Genomic DNA, 26,063 nt, shown 5'->3' with positions numbered 1-26,063 from the left:
CTAGAGATGCCCAGCCTGACCTTATATGAAAGCACAAACAAATTTAATGATTTAATTGATTCAACAAATATTAAACTCCTGGACTAGGCCTACCACTTAGAAGCACATCAGCTAGAGCCAGAGCCTGGAAGACCTTAGAGCTCATTAACCAATCCCATCATTATAGCAGGGGAAACTGAGGCTCAGAGGGGGAAAAGAATAAGTCTAAGACCACAGAGATAGACACATAGTTTTTATGTGCTAATTTAAAAAAGGGGTGAGGGGAGTATGTGTTTTCTGGTCCCCAGTCACCTGAACTGTCATCCACAACCTAACCAAGGGGAAGGCCGAATTCAAAATCACATTCACAGATTTCCTCTAGTTTGCTGATGCTGGGAGTCGAATAAACCAATGCCCTCGTGTGAGCTGGTAAGTACTGTACCACTAAGCTACATTCCCTTGTCGAGGCAGGGTCACAGATTGCACTGAACCTATGCAATCCTCCTGCTTCAGCTTTTTTGATTCTGCGATTACAGGCATGAATCTCTACACCTGGCTCTCACAGTTTCTTTTTGCACTAATGGGTTCTATGTTCTTTTAAATCCCCGGGGCCCTAGGTTTTCAGAGCTTGGGGGGAAAAAAAGCCGCGTCCTGGGTGTTGTCTAGAACCCTGGCTGCGCCCATCTCCTGCTCTTCCCAGGCAGCTGACACCCTTCTTGTGCCTCCTGAGCTTGTGTCACCGTCGCCCCGGGCCTGGGGAGAGGGAGAGAAAAGGGGCGGGTATGTCTTGCCCTTTAAATCCTAACCGCGTTGCCATTGGCTAGGAAGCCCCCGGCCTGGCTGTGGATTGGCCACAGTGGAGGGCTTGAAATGTGGCTGAGCGCTTCGGATACCTCAGACGGACGGTGGCCACCCCAAGACGCGCCCCAGCCCGCCATGGCCCGGATCCTCCGGGCATCCTGCCTTCTGTCCCTGCTCCTGGCCGGGTTTGTTCCGCCGGGCCGGGGACAAGAGAAATCCAAGGTGAGTGAACCTCTGGGGCTCAAGAGGAGTCCATCGCACCCAGGTGTCCACTGCGCGACTGGGAAAGCCACTGCTTCCCCAGAGGCACCCAGAACCCCACTTGTAACCCTCGGTCTCTGCGCCCTTCCAACACAGAGCCGCGTGTTTCAGAGGGCAGTACGAACCCAGGAGGATAGTCTTTCCCGAGTTCATATATCTCTCCTCCACTGTCATCTCGGGGTCGCGTTGCCACATCCAGATACTTGGGATGTGACTGTCCCATTCAGGGGGTTTGGGACAGGGTGTGCCCCCTGCACACACACAATCAGGAGAGTGCAACTGGTGGCCATACTCCTGAAAAATTGCTGGGGGGAAGGGGGGGCGGGCTGATAGCCTCTTCACTCGTCCCAGGGCGTTGGAGGCTGAGATTTATGAGAGAAAGAATTTTGACTTGGAGGCGCATCCCTTTCTGGGCCTCAGTTTCTCCATCAGCAGGGCGTGGCTGGAGAGAATGGCTGGAAGGCTATGGATCCCTCCAGTTGCCCTCTCTCTTTACAGCTCACTGCCCTGCCACGCATGGAGCAGACACTGTAGGTAGAGAAGCCAGCTGAGGCCAGGAAGTCGTCTGGAGCTTCGACCATTCTAGTATAGCTGTGGCACCCTGAGCTGGAATAGAAATGAGGAGGCTGAGGGCAGATGCCCTGGCACGTTTATCTTCTTGGTCAGTTCTGTGTTGGGTGGGCTCTGCAGGCCTCTCCTCTTCCCTAAGGTGAGGATGCAGAAAGCAGTAGAGACGGACAGACCCAAACAAAGACACTGTGGTCTCCAACTTCACACACACCATACATGCACCCCTGCATGCACATTTGCATGCATGCGCACAAAACTGGGTAGGCTCTGGCTTTGAGTTTCTAAAATCCTCTGGGTCTTTCTTCTCAGAACCTGTAAGTACACATTGCTGTTTCTAGATTCTGCCCACCTCTGAGAGAGAGAGAGAGAGAGAGAGAGAGAGAGAGAGAGAGAGAGAGAGAGAGAGAGAGAGAGAGAGAGAGCCCTAAGAGGGATTCCTGTTTTTAAGTCCCTTTCTCTCCTCAGCTCCTTAAACAGATAGGGTACTTGTAAAGCCTTGGTTTTCTCTCCAGCCTGTTCCTAATCAGCCAGTTCAGTAGGCATTTTCTAGGACAGAGATCAAGATTAGGGTGTGGAGTTGGGGTGGGGGTGGACTGGGGCACTAGCCCTGTGCCTCTAGTGTGGGAACTGCTTGGGGTGGGGGTTGAATCCTGTCCTAAGGAGGCTGCAGGAAAGCACACTGGCCCTGAAATTCATCCTAGCCCTGTCGGTGGAATGAGGGAGAGACGGGTGGGTCCAGAGGGAAGAGTGAGAGCAGTCTAGAAAAGTCTGAGGGTGAGGTGTGATCTTATCTCATAACCAGCTGAGGCTTCTGGCTCCTCACAGCCCAGGCATGCCCATCTGGTCTCTCAGGTCCTTGGAGTTAGCACGCTACAGCTCTGGCTTCTGGGACTCAACCGCTTGCTTTAATCCAGCGTCAGGGCCAGGGAACAGGGAGGGGACACGTGCAGACCCAATGTGATACAGCCACTGAAAGATGTCCTCTCGACTCAAAGGGAGGGGCAATGACAGGGAAAGCCTCTGTCTGGTCCAGTTTACAGCTGCAAAAGGCTTTGCAGAGCTGTGGACTACCAGCTGCTGACGTGGCATCCTAGTAACCACTGGTTTCTAGGTGACTGCACAAGGCAGAGAGCATCATGGGACCACAGGCTGACGTCAAGGCTGAAAGGCCTTAAGTGGCCCTCCATCTTACAGTTGACAGGCTGGAATCCTGAGGGGAGGGGGGAGGGATGGTCACACACACTGCTAGAGGCCCAGCCAGGTCCAGCTGCAGTCTCCAACCTCTCAGACCTGTCATGTTCTCAATATCCCACCAATGGGTGTAGGAAGATGGAATAGGGAAGACGGACCAGTAGCCCTAGGCATCCAGGAGCCTAGCTCAGTGTCTCCCCATCTCCTCTTTGTTCCTCATTCCTCTGGTGGAGGAACAGGGCTTTGGGATTCTATGGACCCAGAGGATGGAAGCCGGGCAGGGGTGGGGGAGTTGTGGGGACTGAGTTGGTGACTACAATCTATGGCACATTCATCAAGTCCACCCTCCAACCCATGCTAGCCTGGGCTCCTAGCATGAGCCCCATTCTACCCCCATAGAAAACATGGTAGTGGCCGCCATTCACTTCTTAAGGCAGCTAGCACACACTTAAGGCCTCTCCTTACTATGACCCTTACAGGCCTTTGGCTTTGCTTCGGGTAACCTCCACGCCCTGCCGGCCCAAGCCTGTTTTAATCTGTCAGTAGTTTCTCAGTCATTTTCAGTGTTGGGAAGACAACTCAGCGAGTAAAATCATTGTTATAGAATCAAGAGGGCCCGAGTTCAAATCCTCAGCATCCACAAAATAGCCAGGTATGGCCACACGTGCCAGCACTGGTGCGGTTGTGGTGCAGAGACAGGCAGATTCAGGAGTTCACTGCCAGCCTAGCCAAACACTGAGGACAAGCTGATTGGGTCAGCAGCACGGCTCAGGGGTGAGGACACTTGTAAGCAAGCTTGACGACCTGAGTTCGATTCCTGGGACCCACATGTAGGAAGGCACCAACTCTCCCAAATTGTCCTGTGATTTCCACATACTGTGACATCCTCCCCCAAATAAGTGAATAAATGTAATGAAATAATTTAATGGAGAAAATCTCACTATTCTCTTCTTAGGCTTCCCCATGTAACTGCCTAGGAATTAACCTCTCACACCAAAGCCCAAAGAATGAAAATGGTTCGTTCCAGGGCCACACAGCCAGTAAAGATAACCGAGTCTAACTCAAGGGGCTCCTCATGCCTCCTTCCCCCAAAACTATCTGGAGAAGCTGGACCCAGCGGAGTCTCAAAGTTCCCGTCACTCAGTCAACCCCTGGGATCTCCGTCCCACATCTGAGACTCAGCTCGGTATGAGGGAGGGAACATGCAGGGAGGTAGCAGGGGTTGGACCCTGCTCTGTTTGCACTGTGCTGCTCTTGTTGAGGCAGGGTATGCCTATGTAGTTCAGGCTAGCCCTAAACTCTCCATCTCCTGCTTCAGCCTCTGATGCTGGCATTTCTGGTGTATGCCCCCAAGCCTGAAGCTGTTTGCCTTTTAGGGTGGAAGCGATCCCAGCTGGGGCTTCAGAAGTGTGGGGCAGGGCTGTCTGGCTGAGCATTCAGTCCAACACACGGTATTTACACTCCCTGGAAGCAGGGACTTTGTACCCCAGCCAGGAGAATTGTTTAACTGTCAGGGACGACACAGCAAAGGCAGCCAGACTCAGCTGGCTTGTCTGGCCTCAGTGACCGAGGCATTCCACACTACCCTACTGGGGCACCTGCCCTGCTGCCTGCGTGGCTCCTTCACCCAGTTAACCTGAAGATCTTGCTTTGGCAGCAAGTTTTCTAGAACCAGAGGGAAGAGGGGGTGATTTTCCCTTCCCACAGGGCTCTCCCACTTCAAGAGTAGCCCTGGAATGTTGTTGTCCCTGTTGGGAGTGAGGTGGGCTGGAGGGGGCCCCTTTCCTTTCCAGCGTGATAGGGCGGCCAGGGAGGAGAAATGGTCATGCTAGCACTGAGCTGGTGGCAGGGCTAGAGGGGAACCTGGGTACTCAGGCATACACCACTGTGCCCTATACTCCTTCCCTCATTCTCCTGGAGGTAGCCTGTGGTGTGGCAGCTGGACAGACAGGAGGGTGTATGCGTTCATACCCACTGTGTCTTCACTGTGGGTGTCACAGTGAGGTCTCGTGACAAACCGTCCCATTCTCCGGGATCCCGTTCCCACATCCCTGCTTCCTCACGCCTCATCTTTCCAGCCTTCCAGACTGGGAAGCTCTGACTCATTCTCAACATCTTGCCACATCCCTTCTGTCCAGTGTCTCCTTCCTGGTCACCTATCCCAGGCCTCCTCCTATTTGTCTGGACTTCTGTAGCAGCCTCCCAACTGTGCCTCTCAGACCAACCCAACCCAACCCAACCCAACCCAACCCTACCCAACCCAACCGCCTACGAAATACAAAAGTGATCACTGCTAACTTCAGAGTTCCACAGCACTAAGTGATTAATGCAGATACCGAGTGTTTACTGGGTCCTCAGGTGTCTCAGTTACAGGAGGTGAGGAGTTAGGGGACCTGTTTTGGTCTAGTTCCGGTTTTTGTTGTCCTGGGTAAGTCATTTTCTCCATACTGGCCATCATCGATGTCCAGAAGGTGGAAAAATGTCCTAAATGTGTCCACTCTAATAGTTCCTTGGTGTCTACCATCTTCTCTTTCAGACAGACTGTCATGGCGGTATGAGCGGTACCATCTACGAGTATGGAGCCCTCACCATCGATGGGGAGGAGTACATTCCTTTTAAGCAGTATGCAGGCAAATACATCCTCTTTGTCAACGTAGCCAGCTACTGAGGTCTGACAGACCAATACCTTGGTAAGAGCTCCCTCATGCCTTTTGCAGAATTTAGAGCCAGTTCTGTCTTTTGGACATACTTTAATCCCATGAGGTGCAAGGGGGAAAGGGTGGTGGTGACTGACAGACCAAGGTTTGTATCCCAGCTCCATTGGATTTCATACTTTCTGGAGATGATTATGTAAGGTCTGATGGTCTTTGGATGCATTCTAGAAGTTTCCAGCTCCCTTTCTTCACCCCAGGGCACCTCAATACCTTGACTGAGTGCCTGCTTGCTTCCCTTGACTGGAGTAAGAATCCATAGAGGTAGCTGCAGCTAAAACGTCTCCTCTCCCCAACCCCCACCCGTCTGGACCCGTCTCTGTCTCCACTCTGGAGAATGAGTCCGCTAGCTTAATTCTGGAGGAAATTGACGGGGAAGAGGGATGGAAGCCTTAAGTGGTGGCATCCAACAGTTTGTTTTTTAATTTTTTTTTTTCATGGCAGGGTTTCTGCATAGCCCTGGCTGTCCTCAGACTTGCTCTGTAGACCAAGCTGGCCTCACACTCAGAGGTCCACTTGTCTCCTAAATGCTGAGATCAAAGGCATATGCCACCACTGCCCAGCTCTACAGTTCATTCTTAAGCAAACTTTTAAAGATAGACTAGCTCAGCCCTCCTCCTAACTCAGCATTCATCCAGGAAAGGGCACCCAGGCTCAGCACGTATAAACAACTAGGACCACAAGGCTGGCAGTGGCTGAACCCGGCATCTGACTGGAGCCCACATCTCCTTAATGTCAGTATTCTGTCTCTTCTTCTCAGTGAGGGCAGACAGAAGCTTAAGGGAACAATCTGGCCAAAGCTTGATGGCTCCAGAGGCAAACACTCTGGGGCAGAGCAGACCCTGGCCACATGGCTGGCACCTGCAGGAGAGTTCCTGGATCTGCAGACAGGGTGGGGGCGGTGTTCCACAGTGCTGTGCTCAGTGCTTCTGTCCAGGCCTCGGACTGTACAAGATGGGCTGGGTGATTGCACTGCCCCTAACTCCATGGGGGCCAAGGGAACTGGCGAGCTGGCCAGGGCCTCTCCTGGGTCCCTCAGTTCCTGGATGAGAGAGGGATGTGAATATTGCCCTCCAACCACCCTAAGAAGGTCCTCAGCCATCTGTCCAGGGACTGGTAAGAATCCTCAGCTCACTGACCCAGGCAATGGATGTGTGATTACTGATGTACAAAGCATATTCCTGACTTTTCTCCAAAACCTCCACTGGCCCCAGACTGGAGTCAGGAAAGGACCTAAGTCTCAGTCTTGCCACTGACTCTCGGGGTCACCATGGTAAACCCCTCCCTCCCTGGGCCTCAGGTTCCAGCGGTCTGGAGGGTGGATGGGAGCAGGGTGCGGAGGCGGGGACTTCACCTCTTCTCTCTCCTTCGGCAAGAACTGAATGCACTACAAGAAGAACTTGGGCCATTCGGCTTGGTCATCTTGGGCTTCCCTAGCAACCAGTTTGGCAAGCAAGAGCCAGGCGAGAACTCGGAGATCCTACCCAGTCTCAAGTGAGTTCTCCTGGCTGGAGATGGCGGCCTCCATGAGGCGGAGGCTCAGGGGCTGCAGATATTGGTTGACTGTCTCCATGTCAGCTGCTCAGTTACTCTGCCCTGCCCACCCACCATGCCCACCCTAGTTTGGAGTTTAATGGGATGAGGGAGAAGGGATGGGAAACAGGAGGCTATGTGTACCTGGCTGGGCAGCACATGAAGGGTAGAGCTGTGGGGTGGGCACAGAGAAGGGACTGAGATGGCAAATGCACACTGGGCCTAGGTATGTCCATGCAAGTCATGAGCTTGATAAGAGAGATTCCCAGCCCCTCCCCTCAGCCCGTTCTCCTCAGTTCTGAGCTCCGCTCGGCTCCTTTGGACTCACCCTAGTGCACTCCTCCCAGGTATGTCCGACCAGGTGGGGGCTTTGTGCCTAATTTCCAGCTCTTTGAGAAAGGGGACGTGAACGGGGAGAAAGAACAGAAGTTCTACACTTTCCTGAAGGTGAGAGTGGGTCATCTGGAGGAAGCGCCCCCAGCTGCCTAGGACCCCCAGCCCATGGGAATGGCTTGGCATTGGTCTACTAGTCCCATGGGAGGGCTTGGCAGACCCATGGTCCTATTACAGAGACAAGACAGGGTTCACGGGAGCATCGGAGGGGCCTACAGCCTTCCAGTCACCACAGAGATTGACAGTCAAGTGTTCTTGTTCCCAAATTGGGGCCCTTCCCTCAGTGCCAGACAGTTTTCTCCCCTGGAGGGGGGGTCAGAAGGAGCCTCAAGTCAGACTAACGCCCCGCCCCTCTCACCCCGGCTCCAGAACTCCTGTCCTCCCACTGCGGAACTCCTGGGCTCACCTGGCCGTCTCTTTTGGGAACCCATGAAGATCCATGACATCCGCTGGAACTTTGAGAAGTTCCTGGTGGGGCCAGATGGCATACCGGTTATGCGCTGGTACCACCGGACCACAGTCAGCAACGTCAAGATGGACATCCTGTCCTACATGAGGCGGCAGGCAGCCCTGAGCGCCAGAGGGAAGTAGCTGATGCCCCGCCCCCACCCCGCCCCCTGCCCATCATGCAAGGGCTGGGGAGGGGCTCTTCAGGAAGGAAGCCACACTCACAGTCATTCTACACCCACCCCAGATTCCCTTTATTACACAAAAGACAAGCCTGACCAGTGTACACAACTGACAACTGTCCCAGTGTGTGCATGGCTACAAAGTCATGTATCTGCCTGCTTGAAACCCAGAGACGGACCATCTGTGGTCATGGCTTGGCACAACATCCTCATATTTTTTTTCCACTTTCTGTTCCAAATGAGCCCAAAGGAAACACAAGTTGTAGGTCCAACGGTCCTGCTCAAACCTGAACATCATTCTTGGGGCCTGTATCTCCCACACGTCCGCACTACACTTCTGGGTTCACTACACCGCCAGCCTCCTTCATCCTTCCTGAAGGACCCTCCTAAGTCCCCAACCTCATCCCACAGTGCTCCCGAGAACAGCCGAGGCAGGCGTGAGCATGATGGCCATGTACCCCAAGTCAGGGGTGGTGTCTCCATGAAGGAGGGGCCCGAAGCCCTTGTGGGCGGGCCTCCCCTGAGCCCGTCTGTGGCGCCAGCCCTTAGTGCATTCAGGCTTAGGCTCCCAGGCAGGGACACCATCCCCGCTCCTCTGGGGGACATGCTATCCTCTCACTCTGTCCACTGGCATCTCTCACTCCCCAGTTGCCCAGTAAAGGTATTTCTGCAGCAGTTCGGCCTACTTGGAATGTTCTTGGTGGTGGGTTCCTGGCATGGGAGGTAGGGTCTGGGGATGGAGTCAAGGGAGGATTGAGGAAGGGAGGTGCACAGGGCGTACCTGCGCAGTCCACATTGCAGCCCTTGCCCAGCTTCTAGAGTCTGTGACTCAGTTCCCATCAGTTCGTCCTCACCCACCTTCCCCAGGGCATTGAGGGCTAAGAGGGTGTCATTTCTGAAGGCTGGGAACTAAGGTTTACCCCAGGTCCTTTGCCGGGTATCTTCCCGCCATGCTTGCGTGCCCCTAAGATGCTAGCAGCATTCTCAGGGCTATGCAGGAAGGGAATGCTGGGGGACCAGAAGCAGAGAAACAAGACTCCATGGCCACCAGGGCATAAAGGAATTAATCAGGCACAAAATGTTGATCCTCAAGTTGAATTTATGTCCAGGATTTGTGCAAACAGCTGCCTAGCAACAGACAGCTACTTTAATACAGGCCTCTGGCACCATAAACATCTAACTGTGGAGGCCGATGTCACCTTCAGTCTGGGGCCCTTCATCAGGCATGGCTGGTGTGGCCTTCATCCCAGATCACGGTGGCTCTCGGGCGGCTGCCACAGGTACAGTGGCGAGCATCAGGCCATCCCATTGTTCTCTGTTCTCTTCTGCTCTAGAGATGAAGCCCTCTTCCTGTAACTCCTCACAGAGGGGGGTAAGGAGCTGGGCCACGGGGCACATGGGGCACATCCTGCTACTGAGCTTGAAGCAAAAACAACAACAACAACAAAAAAAACGGCACATGCACATGAACTGGGCGTGGTCTCTGGAGAGTCTGGAACCATGTCTTTGAGGTTCTGAAAGGGGTCTTGTTGCACCCCACTCTTAGGATGGAGGCCAGTGGCCTCAGCAACAGATGGCAGGTCAAAGCCAGGTGAGACTTCCTTGTCTTGGCAAGAGGCAAGGTGTTGAGTTTCTCCCGGTTGTATCCAGAAGAACCTGGTGGAGGCCCCATGGGTGGATTCTCCCTAGTCTTGTAAACAGTTCGAGGTTTGGCTGGGGATGTGGGCCAGCTGCCCATCCCAGCCTGTTCTGCCAAGGGTTGGGTCACATAGAACATGCACATGATCTTTACACTTCTGGCACTCTGAGGTCAGCTGGTTCTGAAAGATGAAGGTGGAACCGAATGACCCACTGCAGTCTCACTGGGGCCCATCACAGTCATTGTCTGCAGACTCTAGATAAACAAAAGTTTTGAAGCTTCAAGACGTGGTCTGGTTATTCTCACAGTCAGGCCTCCCCACCAGTGTAAACAGCTAGGTATTGTATGCTACTGAGTACCAGGCTGTGGGTCTAGGACATCCATCATGCAATCTGTACCCAGCCCCGAGGAGGAGGCCATTTGTTACACTTGTAACAGAGGAGGGAGCTAGGACAAAGGGGTACAAAAATGTGTCCCAAATCCCAGATTTATAATGTTCTGGAGCTGGGATTTGAACTCAGGTCATCGGTCTCCAAATCCTCAAAGTAAGTACTTGGAAAGAGGTCAGCCCTGCCTACCATGCCACCCTCTGCCACTCACTAAGACAGCCCCAAAGGGCTTCAAGACCCGCTGGGGAAATGTCCTCTCTGTTGTACATCACCCAATTCTCAAGATGGCATTCCCAGAGTCCCACAGGCTCATGCTTCCTCACGTCTCCTGACAAGCTTGCAGCTCCAGAGCCTTTAATCTCATAATGACAGACTCTGTGGCCAGATGGAGTTTTCTGAAGTTCCAATCTGGTCATGTTATTGTGTTTTAAAACATCTAAGGAATTTATACTGCTCAAGATTCAGACAGCCCTCCTACCACATTCTGCAAGGGGCCAGACTGTGGACACCTCTGCCATCTCTTGCCTGCCTTGTCCCAGTCTCTCACTCCTTGATCTCAGGCTCCCTCAGATGCTTACAGCAGCCGCTTTCCTTAACTCCTACTGAAACACCGTGACTTGGACCTTAAATGATTTTTTCTGAGACAGGGTTTCTCTATGTAGCCCTGGCTGTCCTGGAACTCACTCTGTAGACCAGACTGGCCTCGAACTCAGAAATCCGCCTGCGTCTGCCTCCCGAGTGCTGTGATTAAAAGCGTGCACCACCATCAACTGCCTGGCTTTAAATATTTCCCAAGAGAGACATTTAAGAGCTTAGTCACCAGCTAGCCCACAGTGCTCTCACACTAAAAGTTAGGAGGTAAGGCCCTACCGGGTAAATCAAAGTCACTGGGCGAGTACCCCTGAAGGGGTGCTGGAACTCCAGACCTTGCCTCTCCCTTGTTTCTGGGTGAACAGACCTACTCTACTATATATTCTACTATGAGAGGAGGTCCCATCAGAGGGCCAAGTGACCATGGCTAAAACCTTGGAAGTTCTGCATCTAAAACACATCTTTCTTTTGTATAAGTAGATTGTCATGGTGGCTTGGGTCAGGGATGGAAAGCTAAGTCATACTGAAAACTGCTAAACCAGGGAACTGCTGACCAGAGGGGGCTCAGTCATCGTAGAGTCTGTGATATAGTTCAGAGCCCCAGGAACTGCCTGGACAGCAGTAGACAAAACTAAACAGTGATCGTAGTGAGGTTTCAGAAGAGCTCGATACTGACTGGTGTGTCTGTGGTGAGGCCAGGCTCATGAGGTCTCGGGTAGACAAGAAGACCCTACTGGAAACTGGGCCACTTGCCATACACTCTAGCAAGAACCTGTCAGTTTAGTCCATGAGACCTGTGAGAGGTGGAACGTAACAAGTGGGTGGAGCCAGTGTCAAGGTCACAGTGTTCTGGCATGGTCACCACTATTGCAGACTGCCTTCAGCCAGATTTACTCTAAGATTGGGGCTATGGCGGTGCAGGTAACTTAAAACCACTGCAGGTTGGCTGGGAAAGAGGCATCAAGCATCTGCCAGGGAGGATCCTCAGAAATAAACAATGGGAGCCAGGCAGCCTTTAATCCCAGCTTCCCTTTGTAAGAATTGCTTCTGGTCTGGCATGGTGGTATAAGCCTTTAATCTCAGCATTCAGGAGGCAGAGACAGGTGTATCTATGAATTCGAGGGCAGCCTGGTTTACAGAGTGAGTTCCTTCCAGGACAACCAGAGCTATCCTGTCTTGAAAAACAAACAAACAAAAAAACAGAGAGGGAGCTGGGCGGTGGTCGCACATGCCTGTAATCCCAGCACTCTGGGAGGCAGAGGCAGGCAGATTTCTGAGTTCAGGGCCAGCCTGGTCTACAGAGTGAGTTCCAGGAGAGCCAGGGCCATACAGAGAAACCCTGTCTCGAAAAAAACGAAATCCAAATCCAAAAACAAACAAACAAACAAAAAAACCAGAGAGGGGGGGATGGAAGTCCCGAGGAAGGGAGGAGAGAGGGAAGAGGGAAGAGAGAGGGAGAGGGAGGGAGGGAGAAAAGCAACTCCGGGTGGAGAGATGGCTCTGTGGTTAAGAGTGCATACAGTGCACTCAGTAACCTGTAACCCTGCTCAGAGGGCCTACCGACTTCCATAGGCACCAGCACCCACATGTGCACACTTCCGCATACACATAACTAAAAATAATTTTTAAAAAAGCAGCAAAAAACCTTGCCAAGAGATAAGATGTGTTGAGGGATTCCTCATAATTCCTTCCTATTGGAAGGTCTAAAGTAAGGATGGGCTGACTCCCATCCATAATTCCAGTCCCGGAGAGGGAGAGGCAGGAGGATCACCACAAGTTCAAGTTCAATTCGGTTTATTATAGAGTCCCACGCCAAAAGACCTGGAAATATAAAGCCCTCTGACCTGCCCCGAGAACACCAGTGTGCCTTCAGGTGGCACTGCCTGGAGAGCCACTTCTAGGAGAATTCCTGGCCATGCTCAGGTCGGGGGGCACTCAGAGGACCTGACCCACGCATTAGAGCTGCAGAGCTCTAACTGGAAGTAGATGTTGGCATTGTCCACATCACAGTGGCTTGACAGGCATGCATAATGCCAAGTGTTATGGGGTCATGGCATCCACCCAGATCTCAAAGGAAGGCCTGGGGACTGGAGGCAGGCAGTGTGTATGGCAGCAGCCAAGGCCCATTGAGCAACCCCGGAGGAGGCAGTAGGTGAAACTGTGAGGATGAAGTCTAAGCTGTACTAGAGACTCCAGGAAGTTACAGATGCCTGGCGTGTGGAATGGGGGGCATGGGGAGCCACAGGCAGCAAGCACAACTAGCCAAGGTGACAGCCCTGAGCTATGGAACGTCTGTCTGCTTTTCTGGGCTTCAGTATTACTCTGCTCTGACCCTTCTTTTTATTTTATTTTTTTGTTTTTTTATTTTTTTGAGACCGGGTTTCTCTGTGTAGCCCTGGCTGTCCTGGAACTCACTTTGTAAACCAGGCTGGCCTCGAACTCAGAAATCCTCCTGCTTCTGCCTCCCAAGTGCTGGGATTACAGGAGTGCGCCACCACTGCCCGGCTGGTCTAACCCTTCTTGACTATGACACTCTCTCCCTTCTGAAACAGGGTCTGACCCAACACTGTATACTGAAGTGTGGAACCTTCTCTTCAAATCTTTTATTTGGAGATAGGGTCATAGCCCAGGCTAACCTTGAACTTGCTATGTAATCAAGGATGACCTGGGATCCCTGATCCTCTTGTCTCCACCTCCCAAGTGATGGGAATATAGTTTGTGGCACCATGCCTGAGTCCTTATGGTTTCTATAAGGTCTCAGAGATGAGTCTGTCTTGAGCTTTAAGAAACTGGACTTTTAAGCAGTTCTCGATCAGTCATGATTATGGGGACTCTGGGGAGACGGCCCACGTGCACTTTGCATTGTGAGATGGAACGAGCCCAGGACCCAGAGGCAGAATGTCCCCAAATGCCTTAGTCACCAGCCTGTGGACCTCTTGGGAATGGTGGACCCCAAGGAGGTGGCAGAGTGAAAGGAAGTTGTGTCATTACAAGTATGCTTCTGCAGAGAACAGAGGCTCTCCCAGCCCCCCTTCTCTTTCTTGCTTTGCTTCCTGGCCATCAAGGGGTGGTCACCTCTGCTGCGTGCTCCTGGCACAATGCTCTGGGCAGCCATAGGCTCAAAGTGACAGGGCCAAATAATGTGAGTGAAATCTGTGAAACCTTGAGCCACATCTTGGAAGCTGATTGCCTCAGGCATTTTGTCCCAGACCCAGAAAGTTTTGTCCCAGACACGAAGTCTTTGTGGCTCTCATTTTTCTTTGCCAGAGTATCCCTACCCCTATGGCTTCTCAGCTTGGATGTCACTGTCTCCCTAAAACTCTCCTGACCCTGCTCTAGGTCAAGCCCTTGGACCTCCCTCACAGAAACTTACTCCTTTTCTGGGAAAGTGTAACCCATCTGTCTTTATGAGTCCTGAAATTCACTTCTGCTCCCTCACTAGGACAGGGCCATGTCTGCTTCCGCTTGTGAGCAGTGCTGGCTCCCAGCACAGAACTAGCATGGCAGCGCCTGCTCCTCCAACCACCCCACCCTTCAGTCAACATCTTTCCTCTCTCAATACTATTCCAGGGAACTGGTCACCAAGCTCTCAGTTTCTGCAGGCCAGATCAATGCTGTCGGGTAAAGGTCCTCTACCAAGGGAACCCACACTCACCTGGTTCTGTAGGCCTGTCTGGGGGCAGGTCCATCACTTGAGAGCTCTGATTCCGAACCCCTGCACAGGGTGGACGCCAGGTGTACTCCGGCTGCAACGAGATGGGTGTTTAAGAATCCACAACTGAGCCAGGCACTGGTGGCGCACACCTTTGATCCCAGCACTTGGGAGGCAGAGGGAGGCAGATTTCTGAGTTGAGGCCAGCCTGGTCTACAAAGTGAATTCCAGGACAGCCAGGGCTACACAAAGAAACCCTGTCTCGAAAAAGTCAAAAAACAAAAAACAAAACCAAACAAACAAAAAAAAAAAGAATCCACAACTGAGGGACTGGAGAGATAGCTCAGCGGTTAAGAGCACTGATTGCTCTTCCAGAGGTCCTGAATTCAAATCCCAGCAACCACATGGTGGCTCACAACCACTCCTAATGAGATCTGACTCCCTCTTCTGGAGCGTCTGAAGACAGCTACAGTGTACTTACATATAATAAATAAATAAATCTTTAAAAAGAAATAAGAATCCACAACTGAGCCAGGTGTGGTGGCGCACGCCTTTAGTCCTAGAACTCTGGAGGCAGAGGCAGGCAGATTTCTAAATTTCAACTATTCTGATCTACTGGGTGAGTTCCAGGTCATCCAAAGCTATACAGAAAAACTCTCTCAGAAAACAATAAAAAAAAAAAAAAGGAGGAGGAGGAGAAGGAGGAGGAAGAAGAAGAGGAGGAGGAAGAGAAGGAGGAGGAGGAGAAGGAGGAGGAGGAGGAGGAGGAGGAGGAGGAGGAGGAGGAGGAGGAGGAGGACGAAGAAGAAGAAGAAGTAGTAGTAGTAGTCACAGCCACATTCCAGAGCCACAGCCAGAACAGCCCTAAATGCACAGAAACAAAGTGCCAAATCCTAAGGTTTATATCTCATTCAGCTAAAAAAAAAGTGGCCAAGTGTAGCCTTTGAGTCTCTGACTACCTCCCTCTTTTGTTTTCTGAGTTAAGAGTCTCAATCTATAGTGCAGGCTCGACTATCTCACTATGTTGCTCAGGCTGGTCCCAAACTTGTGAGCAAGCATCTTCCCTCAGCTGTGCTGGGATTACAGGCATGAGCCACCACATCTAACTTAAAGTAATCTTCTAAGCACAGTATCTATACCAATGTTTAAAAGTGTGTATAAGGGAGAAGGTATAAGAGACAGGAGGCACTACACCCACCTCAGGGAAGAGCTGGGCACATCAGTGGGGCTATTATAGAGACTACAGAAGTGATAGGTGACAATAACTCTTGGGAGTGAGACAAAAATATGAGGAAAGGAGAGGAACCAAAATAAGAGGAGAAAAGGGAAGGAGAGAAAGCAGGAAGAATGGAGAGAGGGGAAGAAAGAAGGTAGAGGGAGGGGGAGAAGCACGGTGACTCAGCAGCTGGTGGTCCCCAGCTGGAGACCTGGCGGCCAGCCTTCCCACTCTGCATTCTACCAGGCCTTCCCCCTTTGACACCAACGGTACTGAGCAGCTAGGAGAGCAGCCCAGGGCCGGGCCTAGATCCCTGCCCACAACCACCCTGTCTCAGAAAGCACTGGACAGCAGTTTCTTACCCTTCCATTAGACAGAATCTGCAGGAAGGAGGGACACAAGACTCACCAGATGGAAGAGGCGGGAATTGGGGTGTGGGGGCGGGTGCTCCATGGGCACTGGGGGTGGAGGGTAGCGGATCTGGGACCAGTCCTTGTAGGCATGGTGAGGAACCATGGCTGGCATGGGTGGGTAGGCATAGGGATAGGCGCCGCAGAGGTGCTCGGGGTGGGGTTCCAAGTGGTAGCGCTCTCCCGAGGCCTGCAAGAAAGACTGTATCTGCCTCTGGTCTGCCAACCCCCAGTGGCACCCACCTCGTTTGCCCTGTAGCCGGAACCTTAGCTCTCTCAGAAGGCAAGGTGGGCCGGGACCCAGGCAGAGGCCTGGGGACCTGGTCATAGACAACTGATAATAATAGTTAACAAGGACTGCTCTGGTGGCACCTACCTGGCATAATGCCAGCACCCGCCCCAGGTGGTCAGGGTGCACGCCAGCCGCCCACCCCCTCCAGCCCCTTACCTTCGCCTTCCTCTTCTGCTGTTTTAGGGCTTCCTTGGCCTTCTCCTCCTCTTTGAGTGTTTTGAGCTGAAGAAGGGAAAGAGGCCTCATGGTACCAGTGGTTCAGGGCCAGGTGTAGCCAGCCCTAAGGCCTCGCCATTGATGAAATGCTGAAGCAAACACTGGACAGATGGCTGAGGCCCAGTGTACCACTCAAGCTTGGAACTGTTAGCTGTGGGGCCCCTGCTCTTCCTGGGTGGCCTGAACACAGGTCGGGTTACGCCCGAGGCTCAGCTGCTATAGGACACAGCGACACTGATGGGGAGTCAGAGCAGGAACACCTTAGCTAGACCTCAACCTTATACAGAGGTCAGAGGACAAGGGACCGGCAGAGGTCGAAGAGAGCCGTAGTGGCAGAGCTGGCTGGGAGTCCAGCAAACGCCCAGGCCCTCTGACCCGCAGGCCAGGGTGGGGTCTCACCTGGGCATTAGTCAGGGCGACCTGGGCCTGCAGTTTCTCCACTTGCTTCTTCAGCTCCTCCTTCTCCTCGTTCATGCGTTCACGGTCACTCCGTTCTCTCTGGAAGTCCTCTTCAAAGATCTTTACCTGGAGGAGACAGGGAGGGGAGGGGTGTGGTAGCCTGCCAGAGGCTGCTCGCTCAGGCCAGCATCCATGTATCTCACTGGGCTGTGGGGGAAGAACTGGGGGCACTGGAGATGGGAGTAAGGCACCTCGAACCTCCAATCCAACTATACCAGAACAATTCCGTGTTCTTTTATACTCTGGACTTTGAGAAAGGACTTCACTTGAACAAAGGGATTATTGGCTTAAAATTAAAAAGTACAAGCATAGGCTGGAGAGATGGCTCAGAGGTTAAGAATACTGCTCTTCCAGAGGTCCCGAGTTCAATTCCCAGCAACCATGTGATGGCTCACAACCATCTGTAATGAGAGCTGGTGCCCCCTTCTGGTCTGCAGGCATGCGTGCAGGCAGAACGCTATATACACCCATCATCATCATCATCATCATCATCATCACCTAAAAAACAAAGCAAAGCAAACCATAGAGAGTGGAGAGCAGAGCGGGCAGAGCCAGCACACGAAGGCCAGCTGGCTCCAGGGGATGCACCACTCCTCGGGGCCTCACCTGCTGCTTCAGTAACTCATTCTGCGTCACTAGTTCCTGCTTCCTCAGATGGCCCCCAACTCCTTCTGGGCTCCCAAAAGCTGCAGGTGGAGATGACGGAGAGGCCTGGATGCTGAGGGCCTCCTCCAGGGCCTGGAGTCAGGAAGGAAGAGACAGTACCATCAGCAGGATCCCTAGAAGTCAGACCCATCTGAAGACCACTCACAGAGAGCCTCTTTCTATCATTCCGTAACCCAGCAGCAGTGGCCCTTAGCCAGCCTTACTCATACCGCTGCACTGGATGGGCCACTGCATTGAAGTCTCTTCATCATCCTGCAGGATAAAGGTTAGGATCTCACACCCATTTTACTCACTTGAAAACTGACACCAGAGACCTACTGTGACTGAGTGTCCTGGTTTGTTTGTTTGTTTTGTCAACTCAATACAATCATTTGAGAAGAGGAACCTTAACTGAGAAAATGCCTCAACCAAACTGCCTTGAGGCATTTTCTTGCTTAGTGACTGACATGGGAAGGCTCATCTTGCTGAGGCGGTGCCAGCCCATCAGCTGGCTGTCCTGGAGCGTAGAAGAAAGGCTGAGTTAGCCAGGAGAAGCCAGTCTGTAAGCAGTATTCTTCCGTGGCTCCTGCTTCAGTTCCTGCCTGCAGATTCCTGCCCTGACTTCCCTCAGTGACGGATGGACCTCAAAGTTATAAACTGAAATAAACCCTTTCCTCCCCAGTTGCTTTTGGTCATGGTGATTTAGTGCAGCAACAGAAACACGAATGGGGACTGCTGAGGTCATACATAGTGGCCTAGTGAGTGAACACAAGGATCACAACCCAGCTGTGTTCTTACCCTGCAGGCTAACCTGAGATCTTCACCTACAAAGACCTCTCAACAGGCCTGGCTCAACTCCTCGCACCCAGGACCTGGAAAGAAGCCTAGCTCTCTGAGAGGAGCTGCACTCTCTGCCGGCTTTGCAGGGCACTGAGCCTCAGCACCCATTGTGTCTCTAGTCCCACGAACCTTAACTGCAATCTCTACTTAGTTTTTTTCTTTTTTTTAACCAACCAACCCTGAATACCAGCCACAGCCAACACTGCGGGGTGGGGAGGAAGCCGGAGGTAGTGGCACCCACCTTTAGTCCTAACACTCGGGAGGCAGAAGCAGCCTGGTCTACAAGAATGAGTTCCAGGCCAGCCAGGACTACACAGAAAAACCCTATCTTAAAAACAAAAAACAAAAAGAAACCCAACTAACCAAACAAAAATGAAACAAAAGGTGAAGTGTCCTCTTGTTACTTTCCTTCTTGTCTACAGAAAGCTCCTATCTCCCGAGATTCTCTCCCCTGGTTTCCACCAACCCTGGTCACGTGATAATTCACAGCTTTGACCATCTCAGGGATGGCCATTCATTACCAACTGGACTTTAGCTCCTAGACATCAGGGACTCTCAGTGACAGGTTTCTTGTACTGCCTTTAAGAAGTGTATGTGTGTTGTGCCGGGCAGTGGTGGCACACACCTTTAATCCCAGCACTTGGGAGGCAGAGGCAGGTGGATTTCTGAGTTCAAGGCCAGCCTGGTCTACAGAGTGAATTCCAGGACAGCCAGGGCTACACAGAGAAACCCTGTCTCAGAAAAAGAAAAGTGTGTGTGTGTGTGTGTGTGTGTGTGTGTATGTGGTGCCTAAACAAGACAGACTGTTAGCAAGAACAAGAAAAACTATTGCTACCCTAGAACCACAGAATGGGGCCATCAAAGAGATCCAGGGTTGGCTTTGCTGAGCAAGTGACAGTCAAGCTTGGGTAGGCACTGCCAGGGGCTAGTGGGACCTTGGGGCAGGGAGGGGCACATGTACAAAGGCCACATGGGAAGCAGGAGTGAGTCCAAACTTCTCCTGGGCTGGGTCACTCTGAGTGTGTGAGGGCAGGGAAGATAGGAATGGTGCCTCTAGCCCCCTCACCAGGTGTCACATCTCTTCAGCTGGAGGTGACAGCAGAGGGGTGGGCCCTGTAGCTGAGCTCACAGTAGCCTTCCCCCACCTGGGGGGAGGGGTCTAAGTGCCCACCTTATTGAGCCGCTGGATCTCCTTTTCCTGGTATTCTCGCTGCCTCGTGAGCGGGCTCAGCTGATCCTGCAGGTACTTGACCTTCTGGCGCAGTTCCTTGGCCTCTGCTGTCAGCTGCTCCTTGTCGGTCTGCAGGGAGAGCAGGGTTGGTAAACAGGGACACTCCTGGAGGCCTGGACTGCCTGACCCATGCCCTGGCTTTCCCTCCTTCTCAGCAACCATCTCATAGTGCTTGTCTGCAAATGACCTGGGAAAACGCTGATGTCTTCCAGAGTCTGGATGTTTGTCTCTTCCATTCCCGATAGCGAGGAAGGCACTCAACTCTTTCTTAACGAAAGTCACAGAGGAACTTTGTGAGAGCTGAGTCCAAGTTTGGGTGTACATGTTGTCTGTGTGAAATTCTCTCAGAAGAGTGAGGAATACCGTAGACTCTTAAAGACCTCAGATATCTGAGCATAGAAGAGACCATGCTCAAAGGGTAAGCGAGACAGAAGGCCCTCCCTCCAGAACAGCACAGAGTAAAAGGTCACCACAGCCGAGGGGTGGAAGCTTCCTGGCTTCTGCACCACACAGCTGCAGCTGGAATGGCGAAGGGGCATCAAGCAGACCCCTCGGCCAGTGAGAATTAAATGTGTGTACGGTGACTTCTGGAGACCACACAGGGAACAGAATTTAAGGCCCCCATTTCCATAACATTCACTTCAAAGGAAGAGTTTCTTTGCTTTTTACACTTTTATTTATATATTATCTCTCTGTGTGTCAGATGACAACTTGTGAAAGTCAGTTCTCTCCTTCTACCACGAGGGTCCCAGGATCAAGCATGAGCTTGGCAGCAAGTATGTTTATCTATATCGCTGGCCTGAACATACTTCTCTGACTGGAAATCAAACTGGGCAGCAGTGGTAAAAGCAGGAAATGGATTATTTACTTTTCCAGGGGCTGAGTTTCACACATGCTAGGCAACTGTCCTACCACTGGGCTATGGCCCCAAACCCTCAGCCCCTAATCTTTTTTCATATTTCCAGATGAGGTTTTACTAAATTACTTAAGCAAGCTTTAGCTAATTCTGCATCCCAGGGAGGCCCTGAGCCTTGGCAATTCTCCTGCCTCAGCCTTCCCAGAAACTGGGATTGCAGGTCTGCACCATGATTCTTAGTTTAAAATAGTGGTTGGGCTGAGAGGGGTGACCAACACCTTTAATCCTCACAGTCTGGAGACGGGGTCAGGCGGACCTCTGAGTTAGAGGCCAGCCTGGTCTGCATAGAGTTCCAGGCCAGTCTAGGCTACATGGCAATGCACCGCCTCAAAATTAAATAAAACTTAAAACAGTGGATGGCAGTGTAGCACTAGGAGCAGGCACATCTAACAAAACCACTGCATTGTCAGCAGGTATGTCTGAGCTGGAGATGGCTCAACAGTTAAAAGCACTTGTTGCTCATGAAGAGGACCTGAGTTCAATTCATACTAACATGATAGATCACAAACATCCAAAACTCCAGTTCCACAGGATCTGATGCCCTCTTCTGGCACTCAGGGGGTATACATACATACATACATACATACATGAAAGCAAAATACTCATAGACATAAAATAAATAAATCTAAAAAAAAAATTCAACTGAAGTTATGTTCCAGAGGACCAGGGTCTGGGGAGGGGGCAGGGAAGTACTCCAGGAAAGTGTTAGCTCGTCTGTATTGTGCACCGTGGATCAGGGGACTGACCGAGGCGGGTCAGTGCTCATCCCTTCCTGGGTGACCTTTAGTCAATATTCTACACACCAGTGGGTGAGTGGTTTCTAGTCAGAGGTGACTCAGGGCAGCCTGGGCCAGGACAAATGGTGATGGACTGGCTTCTGCTTAAGACAAGGAATGGTCTTTTATTTTATATATATATATTTATATTTTAATGTGTAAGTGCTCTGCTGTATATACATCTGCCTATCTGAAGAGGGCATCAGATCCCCCTGTAGATGGTTGTGAGCCTCCATGTGGTTGATGGGAATTACACTCAGGAAGTCTGAAAGAGCAGCCAGTGCTCTTAACTGCTGAGTCATCTCACCAGCCCAAGGAATGTTCTTGATCACAGAGTTGCTGTCTGCAAGGGCAGGCTCAGCCAGTGGAGAGGACAGAAGTGTCAGGGTCCAGGGATTTGTCTCCCTGTAGACAGGAGTGAGGAAGGAAGACCACAGAGCCAGGCCTCTGGCTGTGAGTGCCATGCTGGCGTACTCAGAGGGAAATGCAGTCTCTCTGCGGCCCACCCTCAAGGGAAGGGGCAGACACATGCAGACGCCGTGCTTAGATAAGGCCTGGGTATCACATGCTGATGGAAGGATCTCTGAGAGGCAATCAGCGTGGAAAATATCCGCTATAAAGCTAGGCAAAGCAGCCGTGTGCAGCTCCCGTGACAAGAAAGAAGTAGCACTGTCACTAAAACCCAAGGGTCTGGGAATCGGGTGGTCTGTCTTTCTGCCTGCTGCTTCAAGACTCTGGAGGGCTGTGGCTGGCACCAGTCACACATGACAAGGCAGAAGCTTTTTTTTTTTTTTTTTGAGCATTGGTCTACAGCACAGCCAGAATGAGGCCCCTTCTGCTTAGTTTCTATCTCTGCCTCTTTGTTGTAGAACACACCTTTACCTAAGAACCTCTGCCTGGTCGCTCACCATCTCTTTCTAGCAGGGCAAGCTGACTGATTTCCCCTGATTCTATCTAGCACAGTGGCCGGGGCAGCTGAGATGACTGGATAAACTAATTCCTTGTTTTAGGCTCTATACTACTCTGAACTCTGATCAGCACCTCACCCCACTGAGGCCTGCATTTATCTTCCTGTTTTAGGACATAGCATCTTCTCATTTTGACAGTCTCCTATAGCCCAGGCTGGCTTCAAGCTCACTATGCAGCCAAGGATAGCCCTGAACTTCCTCACTTCCCTCTGCATACTCCCGTGCCTGGCTTATGAAGTACAAGGGATTGAATCCCGGGCCTCAAGGCTGCTAGACAAGCCCTTTACCAACTCAGTGCCAGCTCCAGCAAGGTCTGGCTATGCAGCTCAGGATGGCTTGTAACTCTCTATTCTCCTGCCTTGGCCTCCGAGGGCTAGGCTCACAGGCGTGAACCCACTATGCCCCTTTTGTATGTTTGTATATCATGTACTTCTTTGTGATGCCAACCAGAGGTCACGAAGCCCTTGACCTGACCCTGGCTCACTGATCCCGGGGACTCTGGGAGGAGCCTGGAACCTCAAAGACAGCATGGCTGACCATACTTGCCTCTTCCATCTCGATCTTAGATTTGGCCAGGAGGAGTTTCCGGTCAAAGTCACGCTGCTTCTGCTCACGCTCGGCCTCCAGCTCAGTCACCTGTTTCTGCAGGTCCACCAGCTTCTGGCGAAGCTCTGTGATCTGGAGGAGGGGCAGAGGGGAAGTGTGAGGGCAGGAGAGGAGCACGTACCAGCTGTCCCTCTACCATCACCATCTCCTCATCCCGCCTCCTCAAGCCGTTCTTGGCCCGGCTCCCAGGAACTCCGTCACCTTCTGCTCATACTGCTGCTTCATGGACCGGAAATGCTGGTCCCACTGCCTGTTCACTTCCAGAAGCTGTGGGGAGGCAGGTACTGGGGTTAGAGACACGAGGCAGGGCAGCACCATACCCACCGAGTGCCCCACGCTCCCTGGCTCCCAAAGCACATTCGGGATAAAGCTGCACTCTAGGCTACCTCAATCCCCCACTGGTCAGGTGCTCCCTGCTGCCCCACCCTTATCTGCAGCTGCACTTCACCCTTGCTAGGAAAGCCACAGGGAACACTGAGACCTGGAGAGAATTCCTGTGAGGCACAAGCATGATTCTTCAGAGGACACTTTGGAAGGGTGTGGCAACCCCAGGTGTTCACTGTCTTTAATACAAATTATTCTACTCTGAAAATGTAGCCAATGGAAATCTTGAACCAAGGGCTGAGGTAGGAGAGTGCATCTGTAGGAAAGTGTTTGCCAAGCATGTGCAAGGCCCTGGGTTCAAGCTTTGGTATCGGAAGAAAAAAACCCAAACCAAAACCAACCAAACAAAAAAATCCAAAAAACCAAAACCAACCAACCAAACAAACAAACAAACAAATGTGGTATAGAAAGAAAAAAGAAGGGCTGGAGAGATGGCTCAGCAGTTAAGAGCACTGGCTGCTCTTCTGAAGGTCCTGAGTTCAAATCCCAGCACCCACATGGTGGCTCACTACCATCCATAATGAGATCTGACTGCCCTCTTCTGGAGTGTCTGAAGACAGCTACAGTGTACTTACATATAAAAAATAAATAAATCTTAAAAAAAAAAAAAAAAGAAAGAAAAAAGAAGAAAAGAAAAACACTTTAGCCAAGTGTATAAACATACTTAAAGGTTAATCAGCCAGACATAGTGGCTACACTTTTAATCCCAGCACTCAGGAAGTAAGACAAAAGGAACTCTGTGAGTTTGAGGCTAGCCTAATCTACACAGTGAGTTCCAGAACAGCCAAGGCTATATAGAAGAGACCCTGTTTCAAAACCAAACCAAAAGTAAAAATTAAACCCTCCCTCGATGTGTGTCAGCTTAGCATAGAACGTGGCTTAAAGTACATCAAGAACAGATAAAGCACAGTCATTAAGAAAATAGGCCACTCAATACATCCTTTGAGCAGCTTCAAGATAATGCTAATTACAAGCCTTACTCTTGAAAGAGCAGTTACTCAGCAAAGAAAAACAACTCTACATCATTAAATACATAAAAGGACAGGAGATGGGGGACGATGTTCAAACTTCAGATGACTACCAACGACAAAAGTACTTAAAACATGGAAGGAATCGGCTTATGCTGGAGATCTGAACAGATCTCCTGAGACAATTTCAAAAGAGAAAACCTTATCTGAAAAGCAGTATGTGGTTCCTAGTACCACAATAAACTGAAAACAAAACGACCCCAAGGGAGCACAGTAGGCTGACGTCAGCTGCAGCTATCTCGAGGGGGACTCTTGGTTCATTATATAATGGAAATTCTCTCCATTCTGAGACATGAGTGGATCTAGAATATGAGTGTAAGCAAGACTTCAGCTGTGTGTGAAGGAAGAGGGTGGAAAGAAGGGGTTGGGGAAGGGCCCAGCTGTGTGGAGAGGCCCAGAGGAGGGACAAGGACAGGCTAGCGGCCTGGGCTGGAGGTGGGGAGGAGCTTAGGGGTGGGACACAGAATGCTGCTGCCAAGGGCGTGGCACTTCCTTCACTGTCAGCCACGCCCCACTGCAGTCTCTAATGTCTATTGGCCTGACTGACTGATCACGGCCCCTCCCGTGTCCAGCTTACATTAGCTTTCCTAAGCTCACCCTTTTAATATATGGGTCTGCGTCTGTATGTGGGTGAGTGAGTGTGGGCGCCCCTGGAGGCCAGAGAAGGGGTTACACTCCCTGGAGCTGGAGTTCCAGGCAGTTGTGAGCTAGTCCAGGAGCCCTGGGAACTGAACCCGGGTCCTCTGCATGCACTGTTACCACTGAGCCATCTCTCTAGCTCCCTGAGCTCCCAAACAATTTCAGCCTGTGCCACAAGTACAGTGTCCTCAGTGATCCCCGTGGTTGATCCAGAGAGGACAGACACCTAGCCCATGGGCAGAAGGCTCAATGGTTTCCACAGTAACTCTCTAAGATGATCTAGGACCAACAGGAACCAGAGAGCCAGGAGGGGAGAAGGGTATAGTTTAGCCACCTACCTCCATGCGTTGCTGTTCCAGCAACTTCACCTTCTTCTCAGCTGCACCGAAGGCCCCCGCCTCAGGGACTTTACTTGCCATCATACTGGCCTAGGGAAAGACAGAGTCTTTACCAAAGTGTCAGATAAAACTTTGTCCCCCAGCCCAGTGCTCTTCTAGGGCCCTGGCCCCTGGTCTCCAATCTCCCTGCTCCTCCCACCCAGCAGCCACCAGAAGAAGTGTCACAGCCATGACCTCCTCCTCCCAGAAGCCCACGAGGAACATTCCCCTTTGCTGATGTATATCAAGGCTGCCAGCCTCACGTACTGTCCCCAGCCATCTACCCCACTTTAACTGAGGCACTGCTGGCCAACCCCCGTAACAACTCCGAATCCCCTAACCTAAAAGGTGTAGCTTATATATTTTTAGAAGTTATGAGGAACCAGTGAGATGGCTCAGTGAGTGACCGTGACCGTCTCTGAGCCTGAGGAGCTATGGTGGAAGGAGAGAACTGTCCTCTGGCCTCAAACACGCATGTAACCCCCAGCATAAAATAAACAACGTACGTGTTATGGGGATTGGCAAACATCACGAGGCCAGAAACATGTGCTAAGAGCCCAGCACTGTGCAGATGTATGCACACAGCATGCCATTTCTGAGATTCTTTCCAAACTCTGTAACCACAATGTAATCTAAACCCAAACCCATTCTGCAAAACAACTGGCCAGTACAATTCAAAAGCACCAAGGTCATGGAAAACAGGACAACCGGGGCACGTGGC

The 26,063-nt window shown here is 51.6% G+C and overlaps 2 protein-coding genes across 7 annotated transcripts in view; one reads left to right on the top strand and one right to left on the bottom strand.

Annotated features, from left to right (window-relative positions):
- The first annotated feature begins 854 nt into the window (after positions 1 to 854).
- On the top strand, positions 855 to 8,743 carry Gpx3 (glutathione peroxidase 3). The gene is made up of 5 exons (XM_052197820.1): positions 855 to 1,002; positions 5,339 to 5,492; positions 6,890 to 7,007; positions 7,394 to 7,493; positions 7,809 to 8,743. Exons 1-5 carry the CDS (start codon positions 916 to 918, stop codon positions 8,028 to 8,030), a joined length of 681 nt encoding a protein of 226 aa, XP_052053780.1. The 5' UTR covers positions 855 to 915; the 3' UTR covers positions 8,031 to 8,743.
- A 406-nt stretch (positions 8,744 to 9,149) lies between these two features.
- Positions 9,150 to 26,063, bottom strand: part of Tnip1 (TNFAIP3 interacting protein 1) — a 51,455-nt gene continuing 34,541 nt past the window's right edge. For 5 of the 6 annotated variants that reach the window (XM_052197815.1, XM_052197818.1, XM_052197814.1 and 2 more), the window contains 10 exons: positions 25,304 to 25,393; positions 23,116 to 23,181; positions 22,855 to 22,986; positions 19,589 to 19,717; positions 17,539 to 17,670; positions 16,873 to 16,998; positions 16,414 to 16,479; positions 15,964 to 16,155; positions 14,343 to 14,433; positions 9,150 to 9,962 (listed from right to left, as the gene is read on the bottom strand). In XM_052197815.1, coding sequence (XP_052053775.1) covers positions 9,928 to 9,962; positions 14,343 to 14,433; positions 15,964 to 16,155; positions 16,414 to 16,479; positions 16,873 to 16,998; positions 17,539 to 17,670; positions 19,589 to 19,717; positions 22,855 to 22,986; positions 23,116 to 23,181; positions 25,304 to 25,393 — 1,059 coding nt within the window. In that variant the 3' untranslated portion in view covers positions 9,150 to 9,927. The remainder of the gene's footprint in view (positions 9,963 to 14,342; positions 14,434 to 15,963; positions 16,156 to 16,413; positions 16,480 to 16,872; positions 16,999 to 17,538; positions 17,671 to 19,588; positions 19,718 to 22,854; positions 22,987 to 23,115; positions 23,182 to 25,303; positions 25,394 to 26,063) is intronic. The other variant, XM_052197816.1, reaches the window with a different exon arrangement.

Source organism: Apodemus sylvaticus, chromosome 10, assembly GCF_947179515.1.
Source record: "Apodemus sylvaticus chromosome 10, mApoSyl1.1, whole genome shotgun sequence".
Taxonomy (NCBI): domain Eukaryota; kingdom Metazoa; phylum Chordata; class Mammalia; order Rodentia; family Muridae; genus Apodemus; species Apodemus sylvaticus.
The sequence above is the reverse complement of the archived record's forward strand: the minus strand, read 5'-3'. Positions and strand labels throughout refer to the sequence as shown.